Source organism: Myxocyprinus asiaticus, chromosome 42 (assembly GCF_019703515.2).
Source record: "Myxocyprinus asiaticus isolate MX2 ecotype Aquarium Trade chromosome 42, UBuf_Myxa_2, whole genome shotgun sequence".
Taxonomy (NCBI): Eukaryota; Metazoa; Chordata; class Actinopteri; order Cypriniformes; family Catostomidae; genus Myxocyprinus; species Myxocyprinus asiaticus.
In genome coordinates, this window is record NC_059385.1 from 22,956,081 (window position 1) to 22,981,640 (window position 25,560).

Sequence of the window (25,560 nt, forward strand, 5' to 3'; positions counted from 1 at the left end):
GCATACATCCGTGTCCCACACGAAAAGCATATTTAGCGCTCATAAAGTGAAATTAATGTAATAAGGTTGCTTCATCGCCAGAAATGCGTATGGATGTGGCTGACATGAGAGTAATAAAATAAAGGTACATTTAAAAAAAATGTCTATATCGATATTTACGTGTGTATAACATTGGATCGTTGGTTATTGGATCGATGCATCGATCCAGATTGATGAATCATTACACCCCTAGTACTGAGACTGCACTTATCAGAGTTACAAATTACTTGTTCTCATCATCTGATCACAGCTGCTTTTCTCTTCTTGTGCTTTTAGATCTTAGTGCTGCCTTCGACACCATAGATCACAACATTCTCTTGAATAGGCTGGAGAATTATGTTGGCATAGGTGTTTTAAGACTTGCATTAGCATGGTTCAGGTCCTATTTATCAGAAGGCTACCTCTTTGTATGTGTAAACAAGGAATTGCCAAATCAAATAAAAGTATGGAGTGCCACAGGGATCAGTTTTAGGGCCTCTGCTTTTCTCCTTATATATGCTTCCCCTGGAAGATATTATCAGGAATCGTGGAATAAGTTTCCACTGTTATGCCGACGATAACTTTATATTTCTTCTAAACCAGTCGAAATTTCACAATTCTCCAAATTAGCAGAGGGTATCAATGAAATCAAAGATTGGATGTCCAGAAATTTTCTTCTACTCAATTCTGACAAAACAGAGGTACTAATTATTGGACCAAAAACCTCTAAAAATAAGCCGCTAAATTATAATTTGACTCTTGATGGATGTACTGTTACGTTATCTTCTACAGCAAAGAACTTAGGTGCTATATTTGATACCAATCTGTCCTTTGAAAATCTAATTTCCAGTGTTTGTAGAACAGCATTCATCCACCTCAGAAATATTGCTAAGTTAAAACACGTGCTCTCTGTTGCTGATGCCGAAAAACTAATTAATTCGTTCATGACCTCAAGTTACGGTATAAGAATCATCATTGAAAACAATGAGAATAGTAAAAGTAAAAAGTCCAGATGCATTATGGAAATAAATATCAGGGGGAAATGTGCTAAAATGTCCCAAAAATAATGTCATAATAATGTCATAATGCAGAAAATCTAAATGGTCATTAATGTAAGCCTCATTTTCTTTATTATAAAATATAACTGAAGACCAGCTCAGAATGAATTTAAACCTTTGCTGTTTGTCACAAATATGGAAGAAAAAACAGCTAAATTATGTTATTGTCATAGTGACAATATTTTTTATACAGCAAAAAAGTATAAATTCAGTTTAATGGCTGTTAAGAAATGTTACTGCTAGTTAACAATCTGAATCCACTCGCCATAGCCTGGTGTAGCTAAAAGTACATTTTGGACCTTGTAAGGAACTGTTGCTGTTAGTGTATATAGTGGAAACTACCTAATGGTGTGGGCCCTGTCAGACCCACTTACTCAAACTCCAAGACCTCAGTAATACTCTTAACTCTATGTGTCCAACTCTGTCTCTCCCTGCCTTGAGTTTTAATGGAAAAAGACAATCTAGTTGGAACAAAGTGTTCTGGATTCTGTCTTTAGTTATTAGACCTGTAACTGTCTATAGGCCAAATAAGTCTTTATTGCAAACCCACATGGCCAGATGAAAATAAACATTAAGTTTGTTCTCTAGAGCAGCACAAAACATGCTTTGCTGAATGTTATATTTTATAATGTGATTTTTTTATGAGCTGTCAGTATGATTTTATATATATATTATATATACACTACCATTCAAAGTTTAGGGTCACTTACTCATCAATTAATATATTGGTACAATTATATTTTTGTCTACAAAACTTATTTCAAACATTTAAGCATACGCCATCAGATCATAAGGTTTTTAAGATCATGAGAAACATTTCAGGCAAGTGACCCCAAACTTTTGAACGGTAGTGTATATATATATCATACTGACAGCTCATAAAAAATAACATTATAAAATGGCTAATCAGCCGAGGAGAGGGATAAGGCCAAGCCGGATGCAGCAGTTCGGGAGAGAGAGAGCCACACGCAGCTGCCGTGTTTGTTTATGTTTGTGTCTTTTAAGTTTTCATTAAACATTATTTTGATTGTTCAGCCGGTTCCTGCCTCCTCCTTGCTCATTTTAACCCTATTACATTGGTGCTGAAACCCGGGACCAATGTAACAGGGTTTTAAATGGGCAAGGAGGAGGCGGGAACCGGCTGAACAATAGTTTTTCTATGTAAGCATGCTCTAGATGGACATTTTTTTACCGTCGTGCTGTGTCTCACTGTTTTTTCAGTTTCTCGTGCATGAGCGGCCGTTCACACCGCACATGTTTTTGCGTCCATCTGCACTGTTTTTTTTTTTTAAACATGCGCTAGACGTATGTTTTTGACCATTCGCCGTGTCTCACTTTTCCTGTTTTCACTCACATTGGCATATGTTTTCAGCAAATTATGTGATGTTTAGCATATTAAATTGCCAAATAAAAAACATGTGGCTCCATATTGCCAATAATTTACAGATATGCAATGATGTCCTTTGATGGTGCCTCCTCCGAGTGGGTAGATGACACTGAGGGATGACCCAAAGTTAGTTCCATTGATATAGTTAACTACTTTGAGTTGTCACGACAGCCAACAAATGCACAAGTTGAGCCTGAACTAATTTTTACTCCAGCTAACAATGGTTATTGTTCTCCGTCTGTATCTCTCGTTTCGGTTGTTTTTTCATTGCTTCTTAAGGAGACCAGAACCAGAAAACAGTGGCAGCGGCAATCAGAATCATCATGGTGCTGACCAGTGGCTGGTCAGGAAAACTGTGGATTCGTGGTGCTCATTTTAGCGCAAAGGTGTGTTTAGTTTGACCAACCCCTAATAATACAAGCACGTGAAGCAACAAAAAGAAGGATAGCACTGTCACCACAGTGATAGCACTACATGGGACAAGGGCAGCTGCCAGCATCATAACTTCACAGGGCACTAATTGTTTCACCGCTGTCAGCAGGATTGTCTCTGCTCGTTGAACCCTGGCCAAGGAGCGGCCCATCAGCCAAATTGGAGTCCAGTTGGTATGTAAGAGTTCCAGGGAATGATGTTTGTGCAGTGTCAGCCTCAATTTTGGAAAATGTGCTGAGGCCAGGTAGAACTCTCTAACACTATTAGCCAAATATTCACAGTGGCGACTCGAAACATGGATCTGCCAATTATACCAGAATGACAGCTAAGTCATCAACTGAGCAGAGTAAGTTTTAGCATTTATTTCTCAATACAAATTATGCAAATGTATACATATTTAAAGATGGATAATTAAATATTTAATTAGTGGTACTTGCTAATGCTTGTAGGGCTATTATTGCTCACATGTAGGATTAGGGATTTGAATAAACCCCTAACCCCAAGTATTACAATTCTAGGCATAACTCATCTCGCACTATGTGTGCTACAGACTTTAATGATGGGTCAGATTGTGCGGCTTGTTGAGCACAGGTGTGCTGTTACGCTTTTAAGTGACTTTCTAATTTTGCCAAGAGGACAATAAAACAGATGAAAAAAATTCATAGGCTTGCATTGAAAGAGGGACGTGAGCCATGTAGGAACCACAATAGCCTATATAAAGACTTGGGACAGTAAGCAACCACCTTGCAACCACTCTGAACACTTTAGCAATGGTATAGCAATGTCTTGGCAACCATACACATTGTGGTGGAGTTTTGCAAGGACAAGCACAATTTTCAGAATTTGGAAAATGTAAAAATCTTGTTTTTGTAGTGATATAGGTGGATCAGAAGACACATGAGAACATCTACCAAAATTCAAGAAAAAAAAAATGTGGTCCTGGAGCCCTACCATTCATTAGCCATGACCTCTTTCTGAACTGTTGGTAAAGACTGCAGCTGTCTGGCCTTGATTTCCAAGCAATTGTACAATTTCTCTGACTCAGTGTACTGACAAAATGGGGATGAACTGTTCTCTTTTAAAAATGGGGAGGAAATGTTTGAAACAAAATCTTGTTTCATTCCTACCAACTGAATTTCACTCATTTAGGCCACTGCAAATTACAGTAAATAAATAAAAAAACGGACTCAAAAGCATCTTCTCGAGCATCAGCTTTACCCAATCAGTTCACTTAGCCTTGGGAGGTTAAATGTTTTTGTTAACAACCTTGTTAGTTTGAAGGCGACACTTGATGGACTGAAATTAAGGGGTGCCGCTAATGATGAGGCAGGAAATAGCAGTGCCACTCAAACCCTTCCCTTGCACTGAGGACAGCCACAGCCAATCAGATTCGAGTCTGTGTGAGACCCCATAATAATCTATTAGACTGCCATTGTGGAATTCTCGAGACAAACATCAGTCAAACCTTTACCCTGCATGAAGCCAACATGATCACATGGGAAGTCGGCATGGTGTTTCCGACAGTTCTGGTACCCTAAGATCGGCCACATTATGCTGACTGACTGACAAGCGCCATCTCTTGTCAGGCATTTTTGCATCAGCTCCAGAGTGTTTACCTTCCCCTGTTGCATGACCGGAAGCACGTTGTCTCAATAACGAGGAAGATCCCTTGATGAAACCAGGAAGTAATCGTATTCGCTTAATCAGTGACAACTGTGATTACGTTGCAGTTTTCCCCCTAATATTACATTTTTACTCCACTGATTGATCCAAAAGAGGGCGTGGTTACCCCAAAAGGGGGCGTGGTTACTCCAAAAGGGGGTTGCGCCAACTCCAAAAGTCATTTCCACTCACGGTTAAGGTCGGGAAAGGGTTAGGTAAGGGGCTCCCCATATCTTCAATGGCGGTTTGGAGCGACCGCCCCTTTTTGGAGCAATGCCTGCAGCTATACCCTTCTCGTACAGCTGAGACAACTTGCTTCACAACTCGCATTTGGCGCCCCTCTGTGGACATGGGAACGAGCTCACAGGTTCCCATATCCTCAACATTCTTTGGCCACTGGGGCAGTGTTTCGCATTTCGGTAAGCACAGACCGATTTTAGCTGAAGAAAAGTCAACCTACTGTTTCTGATTTCACTGTAAGATCAGCCTAAAGAAGCATTCAGCCTTAAGATATACAGTCCCAGAATCAAAACACTGTCATTTATAATAAATAAATAAATAAATAAAACAAAGATAGCGATTGGATGCTTACCATATGCTATTATTCCAAAAATACAGTACAAATCTTGGTTTTATTTGTGTTTGGATACAGCAGACCTTTAGAAAAACAGCACAAGATTTTTAACAACTGTATGACATGATGTTGTCTATCAAACACCCCTCTGCAAAGTTTATTAAAAATAATATATGAAATGATGAACAAAAGATAATATAATGGAACAAATGCTAAATAAAACCTTAACCTAACCATTAGATAACGTTCTTTGTAAGTTCTTAATTGTCACACAAAAACCTCCCTGCAAAGTTCTGGGAAGGTTAGTTTATGGTTATGCCTAAAAAGAACGTTAGGAGTTTGTTCCCAAAAAATATCCAAATAGGGACCATAAATTAGGCTACATAGTGGAACGTTCTGTGTTTGCTAGGAATACTTCTGTTTAGCAGGTGTGTTTGTTTGCTTGCTTTTATTTATGTCCGTTTGTCTAATATACTTGCTCTGAGTGTCACCCACTCGTTCTCCTTCGGAAATATCGCCTGAAAGTAAAATGAGAGAAGAAGATGTTGTTGTTGGAGATGTCAGCTCGCCAGAAGAGGGCATTCGGATTCTGCCTGACAAAGTTCTGGTGCGACAGGCAGTCGGGGTTAACCACTCAAAACACTGCTGCATCTCTCTACTGTCGGGAACCGTACAGAAGAGGAGAAACATTCCCGATAGAGTGGAATACACTTTCAAATTGTATTCACTGACTGTATTATTTTAGGTGCGCATTGAAATCTCCTAGACACCACAACACTGACTTTGAGGAAAAAATATATATAGACATATATATATATTTACGGATTTATCTACGCTTCAGCTCCATCATTCGGGAAAGACAGTATTTGCGCAGTCCGGTACGATGGAATATAATGAAACGCGAAGGAATTGCTGGGATTTCCATAAGTTTGACTTGTGGTAGATGACTTGGATATTCAATACAATCTAATTTTAGGATTCCAAATGCTTTTTTTTTCTTCCTCTTCTTTTTCCCTCTTTTTTTTTTCTATTCGAGTGGATGTTTATTATGAAAACCCGACGTATCTAATTTTGTTTTGAGGGGAATTGAAAGACATGGTCAGTGATCAGTCGCGAGAGACTTGCATCAACGGATACGAGAAAGATTTCCCGCACCTGCTCTGCGGACTGCAGGCGGGAACGTGCGCTTTTGGAAGAACCGAAGCATCTGAAGAGAGCGCGTGCCATGCCGACTCGGGTGTAACGCGTTAGAAAGCTGTAAAACCTGTGGCCAGGAGTTGACTTAGACGCGGCGATGGGTAAGTTTGCGTGAGATCACTTGGACCAGAGTGAACTGCGAAATATGTTTCAGTGACATGGAAACCACAGTGGGTTTTTTAAAGATTCACTCTTAATGAGGACAAATTAGGGAAAATACTAATTATCTGCAGTTAAAGCTTTTATTTAAGTGTACAGTTGTTATCCAAATGATGTCTACGGGGAGCATATAGGCATAAAATGTTTCCATGCATATTGTAGGCTGTGCATGTTAATGCGTATGATATTTTCTTTTGGACAATTTGCATGCATTGATTTATTTTGCATTTGATAAAAAAGCATTTGTCTTGCTCAAATCTGACCGTGCATTCTTCTATTGACTATGGACGATTCTGGTGAGCTACCAGATCCAGATACCAGATACCAAGTGCATCCGTCCATTCGGTTATTCGTGGGCTTCTCCATCCCCCGCTGCTTTAAACAGCAGACCGACGCCAGATCATTGATTGACACTGGAATGATAGTCGGACCTCGTTTTTGGAGGCAAGGCCACTTTTCAGCGCGTGCCTGTGCACTATTGTTAGTTTGAATATCTCAGATAGTTGCGGCTGTATCCTTTGATAAACCTTGTTAGATTGCAAACTTATATATGCACATTTTCCAACATGTCAAGATCACATTACGTGCATGCATAGTGTGTGTGTGTGTGTGTGTGTGTGTGTGTGTGTGTGTGTGTGTGTGTGTGTGAAAGAGAGAGAGAGAGAGAGAGAGAGAGAGAGAGAGAGAGAGAGAGAGAGAGAGAGTTTGGGCATGTGTGTGCTGGTTTTTGCCTTTGTGGAAGTGCGCACGAGACGCTTGGAGGGCTGAGTAGTTGTTCACTTTGCATAATTCGTTTGTATTGACCGCGTGAGTTATTTATGTACTCTGTCATCGGACAATCCAAACACAGTCCCATAAAAATCCGTTATTGTGAAGTATGAGCTGTGGACGCACTACCAACAGTGATTTCTGCTGAAAATAAATAAATAAAAAAATAATAAATAATAATAATAATAATAATAATAATAATAATAATAATAATATATATATATACATATACATATATATGAAAATATGCATTTTCATTGTATTGTATTTAAAAATGTATTAATATTTGCCAGAATTAAATGCGTTTCTCAGTCTTCTCTCGCGCTTTCTTGACCCATTATTTAAAATTGTACTGCGATTAACTGCAAACTGCAGACCTTCTCGTGGCCGCGTTATAGTACTTGATTATAGATGTGCTTTCAATCATTTTACAGGAGCTTTTTGACAGATATGCGACCTGTTCTGATTGTTATTCGTTAGCACCGCGCGGCGAGATGGCCTTCCACGGCTCGTAAAAAGATGAGCTATGCTCACTGCTTTGCGGCACTGTAGTGGGAGATCTCGACAGCAAACATAAAATAACCAACCTGGCAAAATTCTGTAGCATTACTGCAGGGGTTATATGTAGGTCTATAGAGACCAAATGAATTTGACCAAATGAAAGGCTACAACTGCCTCCTAATATAAGACAAGTGGCAGTGCAAGTTTGTATCAAATTTATTTTCATTAGACTCACTTGGATCATTAACTTTATCAGCATCATTTCATTAGTAAATGTCAGTAGACTGATACAGTCTAATTGAATGGTTGATGTGAATTGAAAGCAGCGACGTAATTGTTTTATTGTGACTGCAGCCTGATCATATCAGTTGTTGGCAACTGCAAACTCATGAATGTGAGCATCTTTGTGCTTTGTATTTGAGATTTTTTTTGTTTTGATCACATATTAATATGTTTGTATACTGCAAATTGCAGAAGTACTTTAACATATACTGTATATTCAGTCAAAGCCTTACGTAAACTGTGGCATTGTTTTAATTCTGTGTCAAGTCAAGTTTATTTTTAAGCACAAAAACAACAGACGTTGAACCAAAAGTGCTGAACAATAGCAAGAAATAAAAATGTAATTGATAGAGCATAAACAGAAATAGAAAAAAAAAAATTAGCAATTATTACGAAATTAAACAAAAATAATAAAAGAACAAAATAAACTAAACAGAAACACAAATAGAACATAAGCATAAAACCACTATACATCTCAAGCTACTTCAAAAGCTAAGGAGTAGTAATGTGCCTTCAAACTGGATTTAAATATGGCAAGTGTAGAAGACCTAATATGAAGTGGAGGGCCACAACTTCCAAAACTAAAAAAGCCCGATCACCCTTGGATTTTAAGTGTGAACGTGGAATGGAGAGAATTAATTGATTTAATGACCTGAGAGACCTGGATGCAGTGTATGAATGAAGGAAATCACAAATATATTGTGGTGCAAGACCATTCAAGGCCTTAAAAACAAAAAGCAAAACCTTAAAATTAACTCTAAACTAACTGGTATCAAGAGCAAGGATGCCCGCAAAGGGCAAATGTGGTCTCTTTTCATCCTGTGTGCATGGCTTTGCAGTCATTTTGCCTTAAAGCAAAATAGTTGTTGTTGTATTTCATAACCACCTGTATGAATTCCTGTTATGACACTATAGGAAATTAAATTCAGACTGGTATTTTTTACAAGCTTTCTAAAAGTGTTTGGTAAGTTTTTACATCAGGCATGGAATTACAAACCATTTTAAAACAATACATTGTGGCTATGAAAGCCAAAAATACAAAGTGCAAAAGAAAAAAAATCCCTTTACTGAAAAATACCCAAAGTTAGACAGAGACTTCACACAAAGAAAACGTGTATGTAAGCCAGACCTCTGAACTCAAGAGTGAATGTATAGTTAGGGATTCACTGCTGATACAATGCCTCCCCCCCCCCCCAACACACTTTTTATTTTTTATGTTGGCAAGAACAACATTCAGGTTTTACTGTACACATTAAGGTGAGATGGACAAAGGTTGGCAGCAAAGTCACTGAACATCTAGGCAAATGTAACCAATTTGGTTGACTGACAATCATTTAGATTATAATTAGGGAATAATAGTTTGGCTGAGGCATATCTCTCAGGATATTTCATTTCATGCTGTAGTGGGCTCATGTCCAAGCTTATTGCAGCACTGGCTTGCACTGATAGTATGTTTTACCATTGCCAAAGAAGAGAATTAAACAACATGCCATGACTGGATTGATTTAAACAATCACCACTGTTAATTGGGTCCTGCATTGTATAATATTGCTGTATAAATGTAATACTTCAGGGCTGTATAATCACAGCACAATTACAACTTTTCTTTTCTAATTAGTCTTGTTAATCTGTGTGATGAAATAGCAAAATAACAGATATGATTTTAGCCTACTGTACATATATTGTACATTAAATATTAAAGGAATTGTTCACACAAAATAAAAAGTCTGTCACCCTAGTGGCATTGAAAATCAAAATGACTTTCTTTCTGCTGTGGAAAATAAAAGGTGATTTTTTAGAGAATATCCTGTCTGCTCTTTTCTATGCAATGAAAGTAAAGTGGGACTGTCTCTGTTAAGCTCCAAAATGATGAAAAAGCACCATGAGAAAGCACCATAAAATTCAGCCTAATCTCATGAAATTTACATGAACATGACAACGTTTTTGCAATTCAAAATTTGTGAGCTGTATATCACGTTTGGCTGCAGGTTTCCAGTGAAATGTGCAGCTGGGGGCCCCAAAAGCGAGTAAAATGGTGTCATATTCAGACGTGGTTTTAAGGTAAATTTTAGATATAAATTCAGCAAAAAAAAAAAAAAGAAAAGAAACATCCTCTCAATTTCAACTGCTTTTATTTTTAGCAAACTTAACATATGTAAATATTTGTATGAACATAAAAAGATTCAACAACTAAGACATAAACTGTACAAGTTTCACAGACATGTGACTAACAAAAATGGAATATGTCCCTGAACAAAGGGGGGGTCAAAATCAAAAGTAACAGTCGGTATCTGGTGTGGCCACCAGCTGCATTAAGTACTGCAGTGCATCTCCTCCTCATGGACTGCACCAGATTTGCCAGTTCTTGCTGTGAGATGTTACCCCACTCTTTCACCAAGGCACTTGCAAGTTCCCGGACATTTCTGGGGGGAATGGCCCTAGTCCTCACCCTCCGACACAACAGGTCCCAGATGTGCTCATTGGGATTAAGATCCAGGCTCTTCGCTGACCATGGCAGAACACTGACTTTCCTGTCTTGCAGGAAATCATGCACAGAATGAGCAGTATGACTGGTGGCATTGTCATGCTGGAGGTTCATGTCAGGATGAGCCTGCAGGGAGGGTACCACATGAGGAAGGAGGATGTCTTCCCTGTAACGCACAGCATTGAGATTGCCTGCAATGACAACAAGCTCAGTCCGATGATGCTGTGACACACCACCCCAGACCATGACGGACCCTCCACCTCCAAATCAATCCCACACCAGAGTACAGGCCTCAGTGTAACGCTCATTCCTTCGATGATAAACGTCTGACCATCACCCCTGGTGTGACAAAACCGCGACTCATCAGTGAAGAACACTTTTTGCCAGTCCTGTCTAGTCCAGCGAAGGTGGGTTCGTACCCATAGGCGACGTTGTTGCCGGTGATGTCTGGTAAGGACCTGCCTTACAACAGGCCTAGAAGCCCTCAGTCCAGCCTCTCTCAGCCTATTGCGGACAGTCTGGCACGGATGGAGGGATTGTGCATTCCTGGTGTAACTGGGGCAGTTGTTGTTGCCATCCTGTACCTGTCCCGCAGGTGTGATATTTGGATGTACCGATCCTGTGCAGGTGTTGTTATACATGGTCTGCCACTGTGAGGATTATCAGCTGTCCTTCCTGTCTCCCTGTAGCGCTGTCTTAGATGTCTCACAGTACGGACATTGCAATTTATTGCCCTGGCCACATCTGCAGTCCTCATGCCTCCATGCAGCATGCCTAAGGCACGTTCACGCAGATGAGCAGGGACCCTGGACATCTTTCTTTTGGTGTTTTTCAGAGTCAGTAGAAAGGTCTCTTTAGTGTCATAAATTTTTATAACTGTGACCTTAATTGCCTACCATCTGTAAGCTGTTAGTGTCTTAACGACCGTTCCACAGGTGTATGTTCATTAATTGTTTATGGTTAATTGAACAAGCATGGAAAACATTGTTTAAACCCTTTACAATAAAGATCTGTAAAGTTATTTGGATTTTTACAAAATTATCTTTAAAATACAGTGTTCTGAAAAAGGGACGTTTATATTTTTTAAAAACTTACCTCCCTAACCTAAAATATTTGCCTGAACCTAACCAGTAGTTTTTTAAAATATAAATGAGACTTCTATGACTCTGTAATGTCATGTGTCAGCTTGAGTTCAAGCCTGGTCTTGAACAACAGTCCTCCGACTCTAAGTCCAACACCCTATCAGGTGAGCTGCCACACAAGCTAATTAATTCTGAATAAGTGTATATATGTAGGTGAGCCTGTAATACAAGCATTAAAATGTATTGGTTTTCAAAAGATGTGTTTGAGTAAAAGTGTGTGGATATCATAAAATAGCTGGATCTGAGTAATAGAGAGAAAAATAAATATTTATAAAGTCATAATCAGCCATTAAAGTCATGATTTGAGTGAAAGTCAATAAAACACACAGATGTTGTAGCATTTCTTCTGGAAACTGCAGGGAAGTGTACCTGGAGACACGTATAACAAGTTTTGCAAAAATGTATATAGAGTCATGTTTTCACTATGAGTCCAGGTTGATAAAATTTATCATTAAAGTAGTCCATATGACTTATGCACCATATTCCAAGACTTCTGAAGTTGTACAATGACTATAAAAACTCCTTTTGTGATCCACGGAAGAAAGAAAGATCATAAAGTTTTCAAAACACATAAGTACAGATAAGTACATGATGACAGACTTTTTATTTTTACTTGAACTATCCCTTTAAATAGCTTGATTTAGTATCACATTGATTTGTACTTCAAGGAAGTAAGCAGTTACCTAATTTTGCTTTTATTGTCAATTTCAGGCTTTGCCATGAGGCACCGCTGGTTTGTGGTGCCACTGCTAATGCAGGCATGGCTCTCCGCCACCCCTTGCTTTGGTGACCGTCCTTGCCCTCGGAGCTGCCGATGCGATGGCAAGATCGTATACTGTGAGTCTAGTGCATTCCGTGATGTTCCCAAGAACCTCTCTGGTGGCTGTCAGGGTCTGTCCCTGCGATATAACAGCTTGGCAAGCCTAAAAGCTGGCCAATTTGTTGGCCTCAACCAGCTCATTTGGCTGTACCTGGACCACAACTACATTGCCAATGTGGATGCTCGCTCCTTTCAAGGGATACGGAGGCTCAAAGAGCTGATATTGAGCTCCAACAAGATCACGCTGCTCCATAACACCACATTTAACCTGGTACCAAACTTGAGGAACCTGGACCTCTCTTATAACAAGCTACAGGCTCTTCAGCCAGGCCAGTTCCAGGGACTGCGCAAGCTACTCAGCTTGCACATGCGCTCCAACTCACTGAAGAACCTTCCCTCACGCCTTTTTCAGGACTGTCGTAATCTTGAGTTCCTTGACCTTGGTTATAATCGCCTGCGCAGCATCACCCGTAATTCCATGTCTGGCCTTCTGAAGCTAACTGAGCTGCATATTGAGCATAACCAGTTCTCCAAAATCAACTTCTTCAACTTTCCACGCTTCTACAATTTACGAGCTCTTTACCTACAGTGGAACCGCATTCGGACCATGAGTGAAGGCCTTACTTGGTCCTGGACATCATTGCAGAAGCTCGACCTTTCAGGAAATGATCTGCAGGAGATAGATGCAGAGGTGTACCAGGCCATGCCCAACCTGCAGATGCTTAACCTGGATTCAAACAAGCTTGTCAATGTGTCTCAGGAGGCTGTGGATGCTTGGGCCTCTCTGACCACAATTAGTCTGGCAGGAAACATGTGGGACTGTGGACCAGTTGTGTGTCCCCTAGTGGCCTGGCTGAGAACCTTCCATGGAAACAAGGAGATTAATATGATTTGTGCATTGCCCAAAGAAGTTCAAGGTGAGAAGGTTATGGATGCCATTGACGCCAATGGAGTTTGCAGGATTACCCCTGCTACAACATCAACAGTAATTGCTCCCTCTACCCCAGTCGTTGTCTTTGCCCAAACCCCTGACAGCTCTTTTGTCCCAACTATCAAACCTGGAGACAACAGAAGGGGCAAGGTTACATCTTTGGAAGGCACAACTTCTTTGGCACCTTCTCAGCCTGCTGTCCCACCACCTGAGCAAGACTTTGAGCCAGTATCCTTCCACAAGATAGTGGCAGGAAGCGTTGCCCTCTTCTTGTCAGTTGCCATGATCCTCCTTGTAATTTATGTCTCATGGAAGCGTTATCCAAGCAGTGTTAAGCAGCTCCAGGAGAACTCAGCTGCTGCTCACAAACGCCGGAAAAAGTCAAGGGAGACTGAGCGCACACTCAGCACACCATTGCAGGAGTACTATGTGGACTATAAGCCTAATAATTCGGAGGCCACAGATGTGCTGGTCAATGGTACTGGACCATGCACATACACCATCTCAGGCTCCAGAGAATGTGAGGTATGACACTACACCGCTGTTTCATATACTGTATTATCAATTTATTTGGTTTGATGGGCAATAGAGGTAAATTCTTCAACTTCTTATGTGAAAATCAATGCACATGTGCTGTTTTGATGGCCTTTTTAGTGCATTGTATTGGTCAGATTAAAGTGTATGCATGGGCTGGAAATTTATTTGGCAAAGATATGTTATAGTGGAGATGTTTTTGGCACAGTTTGTGGTTTGTTTAACCTTTGATGAGATGCTAATTTAAAATAGCATAATGGGTATTTGATGAGTCCTGTTAATTATTTATTTATTTATTTATTTATTTATTTATTTAGTGTAATAGCCATTTTCTGAGAGTAGTTCTGGTAACATGAGTACCGACTAGGGTTGCAACGGTATGAAATTTTCATGGTATGATAACCATCACAGAAAATATCACGGTTCCACGGTATCACGGTATACGGTATTACACAGTTATTATTATCAGTTATAGAGCCCGACCGATATGGGATGTTTGAGACCGATACCGATTTTAGAGAGGGAAAATTCACCGATTACCGATATGGTGGCCGATATATTAAATTTTTGAGCTGGAATGAAAACAGACCTTTTCTATGTGGATTGTGCACTGATTTTGCACCAGTACTCAAGGTACTCGAAAGGCTGCTTTCTTAAATATTTTTATCAAAGAATATTTGACATTATTATTATACATTGTCAACAAATTCTAGAAAGGAACACTGAGAAAATAAAGAATAAATAAAAATACAGTAAATAGCTTAATAAACATCAGTACTGTATGTTTAGTATCAGTCAAATGTTGACCATTAAAATAAAGAATAAATAAAAATAAAATAATTAGCTCAATAAACATCAGTATTACTGTTTAGTATCAGTCAAATGCTGACCATTTAAATAAAGAATAAATAAAAATAAAATAAATAGCTAAATAAACATCAGTACTACTGTTTAGTATCAGTCAAATGCTGACTATATTAATACTGCCGAGTCAAGAGATAAACAGCGGCAGAGGTGTTACACCGTATTCTGCTATACAAGTTCAGGGTAAACTTTCAATGGTGGAAAACCAGACTTTTAAATATAAAATTTTATAAATGACACGACTGGAATTGTTTGGTTGAAGGGGGTACCAAACTGTGAATCCTAAACAAAATAGTTTGGTGAATACATGTTTACACATTAGCTTCCACTCAGCTGACAACAGTGAAAGTAGCTACGTGATTAGCTAGTTAGCTATAAGCTCATTGTCACGGAGAGTAAAAGACGGACGTTGTTTATTTTACTTTCCAGCACTGTGTCTCACCAACTAGGTAATAACATAGTGAGAAATCAACACATCTTGAAACTTTAACTACAACTGCCACTGTTGATATAAAATGAGGTTTAATAGATTCTACCTTTAGATTATATCATATGAAACTATAACATTTTGTTACTTTTACTCATGTAAAATCATGAAACAGTTTTGTAAAGGTGATGTTGTATAATGAAAAAAAAAAATGTACTCATAACACACTGTTGCTCTTTTCCTCCTCAGTGCTGTTTGGCATGTCAGGGCAGCCTACTGTTTGAGAGGTTCAACTTGACTTCCCCTGTAATGCTTTAAACAAGAAATATCTCACTAGAATTTAAATTGGTCACATCAGTTTTGAGGTCTGCGCTCCGCAATATCAAGGGAAGCCCGGTTGTTGCATGCATGCATCAGAGAGCAGAGCAGATCATTAGCATGAGCTGGTTCCGTTACACTTGTGCAAAAGTGCAGATGAGAAGCCTTTAGCTGATTGCGAGATTATCATTAAATCTGCCTCGGCAGTCCTAAATAGGCTATCACTTGGGCGGCCGCCGAAATATCTTCAATGGGAGAACCATGGCATTGTTCTTTCCCTGCTGTCCGCGACCCAGTCCGAATAGACCTGCGACCCACCAGTTGAGAAACACTGCTTTATCTCACACAAACACTCACTTATGTCAGACCCCCTCACCTCGATTCTCTCTGACATTTTCTCTGCTGCATGTGTGGCACAAGTTGATGAGTCTGACAGGCAGACGAGGGGGAAAGGAGATGTGCACACGCAGGTGAGATTCTCCGTCCGGTTGCATTTTTTTTCTCAATACCTTAGATAAGCAAATGTACATGGTATGATAACCGTCAATTTTCATACCGTGGTATACAGTGAAACCGGTATACCGCTGCAACCCTAGTACCGACAATAGTATAGAATAGTATTAGGGACAATTGTATTTTGGGCTATGGTATGGCATAATGTATATCTACAATGTTATGTATACCTGCATTTACTTGAAGTAGACATGTTTTTTGTACGCTCTATCAAGCAGTCTAGCTTGTTTTGTCTCAGTAATTTTGTTGTTGTCTGTAAAATAACATGTACACCCAGCTACTCCCAAGACCAAAATGCAATGGTTTAGTCTTTGGGAAGTAAAAAAAAAAAAAAACTATCCTTCTAATTTGGACTCTTACAGACTCATCTGTTCATTTAGCACTGTTTGATCCATGCTCAATTAGAGTGAAAGGGAGCAAAGATGGTTTTATACTATATTTCCTCTCTTCTGCTTTTTGTGATCTTCCCAAAGCTATGAGAATGTCTTTGATGACAACCCCATTTTGTCTTCCAAGAGCTTTAAAAAAATATACTTTCACTTTATACCTATTTTTTTAGCCTCTTATCTTTACCTTACACTCATCCTATCCACTTGAATCATTTTACACTCACTTTTAAATTTCCTCTCTTATTCTACAACAGAATCTGCAGTACAAAATTTCGAAATAATAATTTTCTCAGTGTGTCTTTCAGGGCTCTGCTGATGTCTGTGTGTTGACAGCTGGGGTCTTTTGAAGCTATTTAAGCAGCTGTTTTTTTTTTCTGTGGTTTGTATGCTTTGCTATATTTACATGTGTTCATGCCCAAGGGGTAGCCGCTACCTTTAGTCCCAAGGGCTGCCTGTCAGTAGTACAGGAAGGTGTCATTAGATGCAGACCAGGTGCCTCTGGCAGAGCCATGATAGGGGTGTATGTGCTGGTGGCAAGCAAGCCAGGAGTGAGTGAAACAAGAAAGGTTGGTAGACAGGCTAGCAGACCGATTGGCATGATACTAGACAGGTAAACAGTAAGTCGCTGGAGGAGAGGAATTTAAAGGTGGGTGAGAGCACAGAGGCACACTGAATGACATTCTGACAGTGATGCTGACCTCTCCACATGGGCCCCTGTCCGTTCTTTGATCTTCCGGCTCAAAACATTTTTTGAGAGATCAGAGGTGCATTTTAGAGTCCAGCAGATTGGCATGTTTTCCTTTGTGACTTTCCAAAGGCAAATACTTTTTTTCATTATAATGTATAGGCTAAATCCCTGCTGTCCCTTACACAGCGTGCATCCACTTTATGTCATTATGTGATGACAGGTCTTGGGTGGGGGTGATTTCTATACTGGTCAAACCTGGTCACTGGCTGGTCCAAGCTGCTTGTAAACTGGTCCAAGCTGGTCACTAGCAGCTGATCATCCACCTTGTTCCAAAAAACAGCTTGACCACCTGCTAGCTGGTTTCTAGCTGGTCTATGCTGGTCCAAGCTGCTCATATGCTGGTTGACTTGCCACCTTGTTCAAAAACCAGCTTGGCCATGTGAAGCAGTGACTGACTGGTAGCTGGTCCAAGATGGTCTACCAGCTTAAACCAGCCAATGACAATCTTAGACTAGCTACCATGTTCCAAAACACAGCTACTAGCTTAAACCAGGCAATGACCATCTTAGACCAGCTGCCATGTCCCAAAGCACAGTTACCAGCTTAAACTGGATTGTCCAGCAGGGATTGCCTGAAGTTTTGATCAAATCTGTCCAATCAATTCCATAATCATCAAACAGCCACATGCAGAGTGTACTTGACCTATTTCAGTAATGTTTTCTATTAGTAGCATATCATTTTGAATTGTTTTCCTCCTTTCCCCTCACTGTCCTCCATACCACAGCATTGCTGCATCCACACTAATGTGGTTTGGCTTCCCTCCCGTGCAGCAAAGCACACGTCACCCATGATTGATGAGTTCTATTCTCTCTCCAGCGATTTGGTATTCCATGCGCACACCTGATTTAAGGCTTTTACATCAAGCCAACAGACTAGATTCAAACACACAGATTAGATTGCTCGTGTCTTAAAAACCAGTGTTCTCCTGATGCTTTACATCGCCTCTGTTGCGAATCACAAATAGCATAAAGGTGTGGAAGAGACTGTTAAGAGAGACTGTCCTCTGACCTCACCTTAAGAGGGGTTCTCCGTTAAACTGATGAAAGATTTGGACATCTTTCATAGTAAAATATAATGCCAAGAGCTAATGTCTTCTTCAATCGATTTGGAGCAGCAGAGGGTCTTTATCCACAGAACTAATAAAGGCTCGACTGAGGATGAAGTGCCTCTTGAATCCAGCTATTTAGGTGATGAGCTTCACAGTATAGTAGATATCACTGAGTTCTCAGAGGTGCATTGGCTACTGCATTATACCACACTATATGGGGCGGACTTAAATAGAATTTAAGGTATTTTAAATAGTAACTGGCCCAAAAGTTGTTGAGTGGGACAGAGGTATCTGGGGGGCCCTTCGGCATATTGTGGCGCCATTTTGTGGCCCGTTCTGCATAACGCGGTGGCCCATTTTAGCTTATCGCTGCCCATTCGGCCCCATTTTGTGGCCGGCCCTTCAGGAAAAGTCCCGGTTCTCCCGATGGCCAGTCTGCCCTTGCACACTATACTAGATTATAATGTTCAAAGAAGAACAGATGCTTAACATGGATAACAGGTGACATAAGATTCCAGTTCCTTTTACATTCATTATTGCAGTTGAAGAGCCATATCACCAAACACTTCATTAATTGTTATATTGTGACTTTTACTTCTTTGCATGATCTCATAAAACATAAAATACTCATATAAGGGAAGTAATAAGGACATCACTCGTTCAGACCCACTGGGGCTATTGTGTGCAAATGTGTAAGGCACTGAATTCATCAAGTGTGTTTTTGAAAGCACCTTATTCAATATTAATTATTTTTAGTTGTGAGCAATTAGGCCAGTACCATCACATTTTGGCGCATTGTACATTATGTTGCTGTCACATTTGCATTAAAAGCTTAACCTGTCAGCCTGTGATGCTTTTCGTGGATTTAAAATTGCTCTAATTGCTTTTAGAAAAAAAAAAAACCCTTTGCTTTAGTATAACAGTGGAAGGCCTACAACAAACGCATAAATCATTAGACTCAACAAATTTTAGTTAACAAATTGGTGATGAGCAGTACCTTTGACCCGTGTAAATAATGAAAGTGGTCTAATCCTCCCGGCAGACAAGAGTGCCCGTTAGAGATTATAATTTGTGCCAAATCTGTTTAGCAGTTCAGAATGAGTCAAATTAAAAACTAGAGATCTAGACTAAATTAGGAATGGAACAATAAAGTATACAGTATATACATTGTATATATACACACAGTATATATGTGAATGTAATAAGTGTAACAGACTCAGGAGAACCAGAAGTTAGATTCATTTTCAGCTTTACTTGTAAAGTCACAGAGAATATACAACAGGCAGAGGTCAGTATTCAAAATATACAGCAATATAGGCAAATCCAATAATCGTGGTCTAAAAACAGGTAGAGGGGCGGGGCAGGCAGAAAACAATCACAAAGAGTATATCCAGGAATAGATCAAAGTCAAAAGGCAGGCAAAACGCTCAGAAATGTTAGCAGGGGCAAAACAAGACTTCACACTGAACCCAGTGTTTGCAGTGCTTAAATAGTCCATGAAATAAGGTACAGGTGTGTAGTAATCAGTCCCACTGAGGATGATGGGAATCGTAGTTCGTGAGAAACAGTTAATACTTAGGTGACAGCGCTCTCTGGTGGTTATCGAGGGGAGTGTTCATAACAGAGCACCCCCCCACAAGCAGCTCCCGATGTGAGGAAGCACACGATGCCGGGGTCTTCCACAGGGTCTGGGGCAGGTCTATGCGGATGAGTCCTGTAGAATTCTGCTATGAGGTTGGGGTCAAGAATGTCCTCAGCATTGACCCAGGAATGCTCCTCCGGACTATATCCCTCCCAGTCTATCAGATATTGAATTCCACGACACCGCCGTCTGGAGTCTGTCAGTTCTTGAATCTGGTAAGCTTCCTTGCCGTCCACAATTATGGGGGGGGGAGGTTTACAGTATTTTCCTCCACATCCTCCCTTGGACTAACAGCAGGTTTGAGCAGCAAGACATGAAATGTGGGAGAAATACGATAGTTAGCGTGCAGTTGAAGACAGAATGATACGGGAGTGATTTGTCTTATGATTTTGAAGGGACCCACATACCTGGGATTGAGCTTTCTGCAGGGCAGATGAAGGCGTAGGTCGCGAATGGAGAGCCAGACCCATTGTCCTGGTGTATATTGGGGACTTGGACGATGATGCCGATCAGCCTGCTCTTTCTGTCTCCTCATGGCTCGCTGTAGATGGACATGCACCTGGTTCCACACTTCCTCACTCCGGAGCCAGTCATTTATGGCCGGTAGTTCTGTGGGCTCTCCTGACCAGGGGAACAAGGGTGGTTGAAATCCCAGCACACATTGGAATGGAGTCATGCCCGTGGATGGTTTTTGTAGTGAGTTTTGGGCGTATTCTGCCCACAGCAGGTACCGCCTCCAATCGTTTTGGTTTTGATGGCAATACATCCTGAGGAAACGAGTGATCTCTTCATTCAGACATTCGGTCTGACCATTGGATTGAGGGTGGTACCCAGAGGTGAGGCTGATGTTGAAATTTAATTGATGGAAGAAGGCCGTCCAGACTCGAGCAGTGAATTGTGGACCTCGTCAGATACGATGTCATCAGGTAACCCATAGAACTGAAATACTTGATGTAATAGATGTTCCGCTGTCTCAAAGGCTGTGGGGAGCTTGGGAAGAGGGATTAATCAACATGCCTTGGAGAAATGATCGATTACAGTTAAGATTGTGGAGTTACCTTGAGAGACTGGAAGATTGTTGATAAAGTCAATGGCGATGTGAGACCATGGACACTGCGGAATGGGAAGTGGTTGAAGCAGGCCTGCCAGGAGTAGTCTGGAAGATTTGGTTACTGCACAAGTGGGGCATTGGTTGATATAAGAAATGGTGTCCGCCTGCATGGTTCTCCACCAAAATTGGTTCCGGAGCAGATGGAGTGTGGTCGTGATGCCTGGGTGCCCGGAGCTGGTAGTGGTATGGACCCTCCGTAAAACCTTCTCCCATAATGACTGTGGCACATAGGTTTTGCCTTAAGGGCAATCGTGAGGAACCAGATCTTGAGACTGGGCCTGGTTAATCTCTGTTATAATGTCCCATTGGACTGGTGCAACGATTAGAGATGTGGAGATTATGGGTTCTGATGTTTGGTTCTGATTCTGAGCTTCAAATTGATGCGAGAGGGCATCAGCTTTAACATTCTTAGTGCCAGGGCAATATGTGATTTTGAAGTCAAAATGTGTAAAAAAAAAATAGTGCCTACCTGGCCTGCCATGGATTCATTCTCTTTGCTGGCTGTAGATATTCAAGGTTCTGATGATCTGTCAGCACGAGAAATTGATGCTTTGCCCCCTCCAACCAATGTCACCATTCCTCCAGGGCTGCTTTCATGGCAAGTAATTCTCGGTTCCCCACATCGTAGTTTTGTTCTGCCGTGGAGAGTTTTCGGGAATAGAAAGCACAGGTGTAGAGTTTCGGAGGTGACCCATGGCGTTGTGAAAGAATGGCTCCAATCCCGGTGTTCGAGGCATCTACCTTGAATACGAATGGACAGTCTGGATTAGAATGATGAAGCATGGGAGCGGAGATGATGCGGGCTTTGAGATCGTTGAAGTTTTGTAATGCTGATGCAGACCAACATAGTTTGGTGCTCCCTCCTCTCTGCATGGACATAAGGGGTGCAGCAATCGTACTGAAATTCCTGATGAACCGTCGGTAGAAGTTAGCGAACCCCAGAAAACGTTGTAGTTCCTTCAGAGACGATGGTTGAGGCCAGTTTAGACCACCCATACGTTGTTGTTATCCATGGTGACCCCCTCAGAGCTAATGATGTAGCCCAGGAATGATACAGATGTTTGGTGAAACTCATATTTCTCGGCCTTGGTATAGAGCTGGTGTGAAATTAAATGCTGGAGAATGGCTCTGACATGTCCGATTTGTTCCTCCAGGGTATTAGAATAAATTAGAATGTTGTTGATGTATATAATCACCCATCAGTTTAACATATCTCTGAAGACATCGTTGATGAAGGACTGGAGCACTGAAGGACTGTTAGCAAGGCCGAAGGGCATAACCAAATATTCATAGTGTCCACTGCTGGTGGAGAATGCTGTCTTCCACTCGTCCCCCTCTCTGATGCGAATGAGGTTGTAAGTGCTGCGCAGATCCAGTTTGGTGAAATACTTACTGGTTCGTAGTTGTTCCAGTCCTGCCGGGACTAATGGTAAAGGGTAACGAAATTTCACAGTGATATCATTGAGAGCATGATAATCGATGCAAGGTCGGAGACTACCGTCCTTCTTACCCACGAAGAAGAATCCAGCCGTAGCAGGGGAAGTGGATGGTCATATGAAACCCTTGGCCAGCTCCTCCTCGATGTAACTTCATGGCCTGGGCTTCAGGCTCAGATAAAGGAAAGATCCTGCCTCTTGGTGGTGTTGTGCCCGGTAATAGCTCAATAGCATAGTCGCTGGAATGATGAGGGGGAAGTTGTGACACTTTGGTCTTACTGAAGGCCTCCACCAGATCTGTGTATTCCTTTGGTAATTTGGGTACCTCAGTGATCTTCTCTGACTGATGCAGCTCCAACAGATAAATGAACTATTGACCTCAGGCAGTTGCAAAAGCATGTGGAGCCCCATTGTGATATCTGTCTCTCACTCCAAGAGATTTGTGGGTTATGTTGCTGAAGCCAGGGTAGTCCAAGAATGACAGGATAGTGTGGTGAGCGAATGACATACAGGCGTGTGATTTCAGGGTGTATAATGCCCACTTGAAGGGTGATGTCTGCGGTGGTGAACTGAACATGGCCGGTCCCCAGAGGACGTCCATCTAGCGCTGCCACTGCCAAGGGAGATTCACAGGGAATTAGTGGTATCTTAAATTCTCTGACTAACTCCTCATCAATTAAGTTGCCAGCCGCCCCTGAGTCAAGCATGGTGTGAGTGGGAAATGATTTGTTTGTGAAGGAAATTGTTATCGGAACATCAATGCATGATGTTACATGGAGAGGTAGAGAGACATTACTCACCGCCGATTGAGATGATTGTGCTGGTCGTACGGGACAGGCTGCTCTTAAATGTCCGGGTTGACCACAATATAAGCATGGGTGTTGTCTGACGCAGTGTTATCTCTCCTCCGAAGTCAAATGAGCATGCCCTATTTGCATAGGCACCGATTCCTCAGCGGTGCATGCCGGCTGATAATTCTGCAGGTGAGGTTTAACTGGTCTCTGCGAGCGAATGAGATTTTCAATACGGATGGCAAGATCAATGAATTGGTCCAAGGTCCTCTCTTCATCACAACATGCCAACTCCGATTGCAATTCGATGTTTAATCCTCTTCGAAACAGCACCTTGAGTGTGTCGTCAACCCATACAGTCTGTGCAGCGAGAGTGCGGAAAGACAGGGCATATTCGGAGGCTGTGTTTCTTCCTTGTTGGAGAGAGAGTAACTGATCACCCGCACTTCTTCCTCCCTCGGGATGTTCAAACACCTCACAAAAGCGTTGTTTGAAGCTGGTGAATAAGGTGAATCTCGAACCCTTTTTAGACCACACGGCAGGTGCCCAATCCAATGCCCTCCCGGTGAGCAGTGAACATACAAAGCAAATGTGACTCTCCTCAGTGGGATAAAGTGTAGGCTCTTGGCCCACAAACATCGAGCATTGCATAAAAAAATCCCTTACATTTAGAAGGTGTGCCGTCAAACTTATCTGGTAAGTTGAGTCGTGGATCGGTGGTGATGGGATTCGGTGTTGTTGGATTCTCCGCGGGAGTTGGTTGAGGTGATGTTGGAAATGGGTTCACCGCGGGCAGGTGAATGTTCTACAGCGTCTTCACCATCTCCTCTGTTAACGAGGTAAGCCGTTGTAATTGTTGCTGATGAACTGCCAATACACCAGCCTGAGCGGAGAGCTCATTGGAGAGCTGAAAAATAGCTGTTGGATCAGAAGGTGGCAAAGTCTTCTGTAACTTAGACTCAGGAGAACCAGAAGTTAGATCCATTTGCAGCTTTACTTGTAAAGTCACAGAGAATATACAACAGGCAGAGGTCAGTATTCAAAATATACAGCAACGTAGGCAAATCCAATAATCGTGGTCAAAAAAAAGGCAGAGGGTCGAGGCAGGCAGAAAACAATCACAAAGAGTATATCCAGGAACAGATCAAAGTCAAAAGGCAGGCAGCAGTGAATCAGAATGATGATAACAGGCAAGTTCAAACACAGGCAGACTAATATGGAAAAATGCTCAGAAATGTTAGCTGGGGTAAAAACAAGACTTCACACTGAACACAGTGTTTGCAGTGCTTATAGTCCATGAAATAAGGTACAGGTGTGTAGTAATCAGTCCCGCTGAGGATGATGGGAATCGTAGTTCATGAGAAACAGTTAATACTCGGGTGACGGCGCTCTCTGGTGGTTATCGAGGGGAGTGTTCTTAACAATAAGCATGTATTAAGGTGATGTATGCTGAAGCATATGGGTAGGCTAATGCCCTGTTTGTATTTTCTTTTTACATTAGCCTCTACCGTATTTTTTTATACCACATTTCATTTTATTATTTATATTTTTGTATTTCATTTCAGTTTTTTATTTTACAGTTTTTCATATATATATTATATATATAATTTACGGCCCCATCGACTGCTGTTTTTTTGCTTTGTTAGTTAACAGCCATCAGAATAAAACCCCTAAAATATATTTTTGTATCCTGTGTTTCTTTACAGTCACTGGCTAAATTTATCTTGTTCTAAGGAGATATTTTTATTTAAGATATTTTTGCTGAAAAACAATGCAGAAACACTAATTAAGAAAATTACTTTTGGAAGTGAGGAAAATGTCATAGTCATTAAGTTTCAGTTCACCATAAAAATTCTGTTTGAAATAAATAAGCCATGTCCTAAAAAAATTGAAATATCAGTGTGTGCTTCTGATACTAGCATACTGCCAATTAATTATACTGAATGAGTCTAGCAGAAAAAGACAAGAATCTTCTCCCACAGAAAAAGTCAAGTGAAGATATAGTGTGAGGAAGAAGGTAGCTGAACAGGTCCATCTCACTCTGACCTAAGAGTCAAAGCCCATTTCATTTAGCACCAATCATGCATTTTAATTTCTGCAGTGCACATTATAATTTATTGGGATTATCATAAACATGGGCCTGCAGCCTGGCACAAGGGTATGCCCGCTTACCCCCTCAAAATAAGCTTTTGACAGCAATCCTTGGCGTCAGTCATCAAAAAATGCATAACCGCACATTTCCCCACCACTTTGTATTTGTTCCCCTATCTTTATGTTGGCAAAGCTTTGGCACCTGATAAATATTTATGCCCATCAGAGCCTG

The 25,560-nt window shown here is 41.0% G+C and overlaps 1 protein-coding gene across 1 annotated transcript; it reads left to right on the forward strand.

The window, feature by feature from the left end:
• The first annotated feature begins 6,380 nt into the window (after nt 1–6,380).
• Nucleotides 6,381–13,947, forward strand: LOC127432752 (leucine-rich repeat transmembrane neuronal protein 4-like). The gene is made up of 2 exons (XM_051684150.1): nt 6,381–6,429; nt 12,377–13,947. Exons 1-2 carry the CDS (start codon nt 6,426–6,428, stop codon nt 13,945–13,947), a joined length of 1,575 nt encoding a protein of 524 aa, XP_051540110.1. The 5' UTR covers nt 6,381–6,425.
• Nucleotides 13,948–25,560: the final 11,613 nt, after the last annotated feature.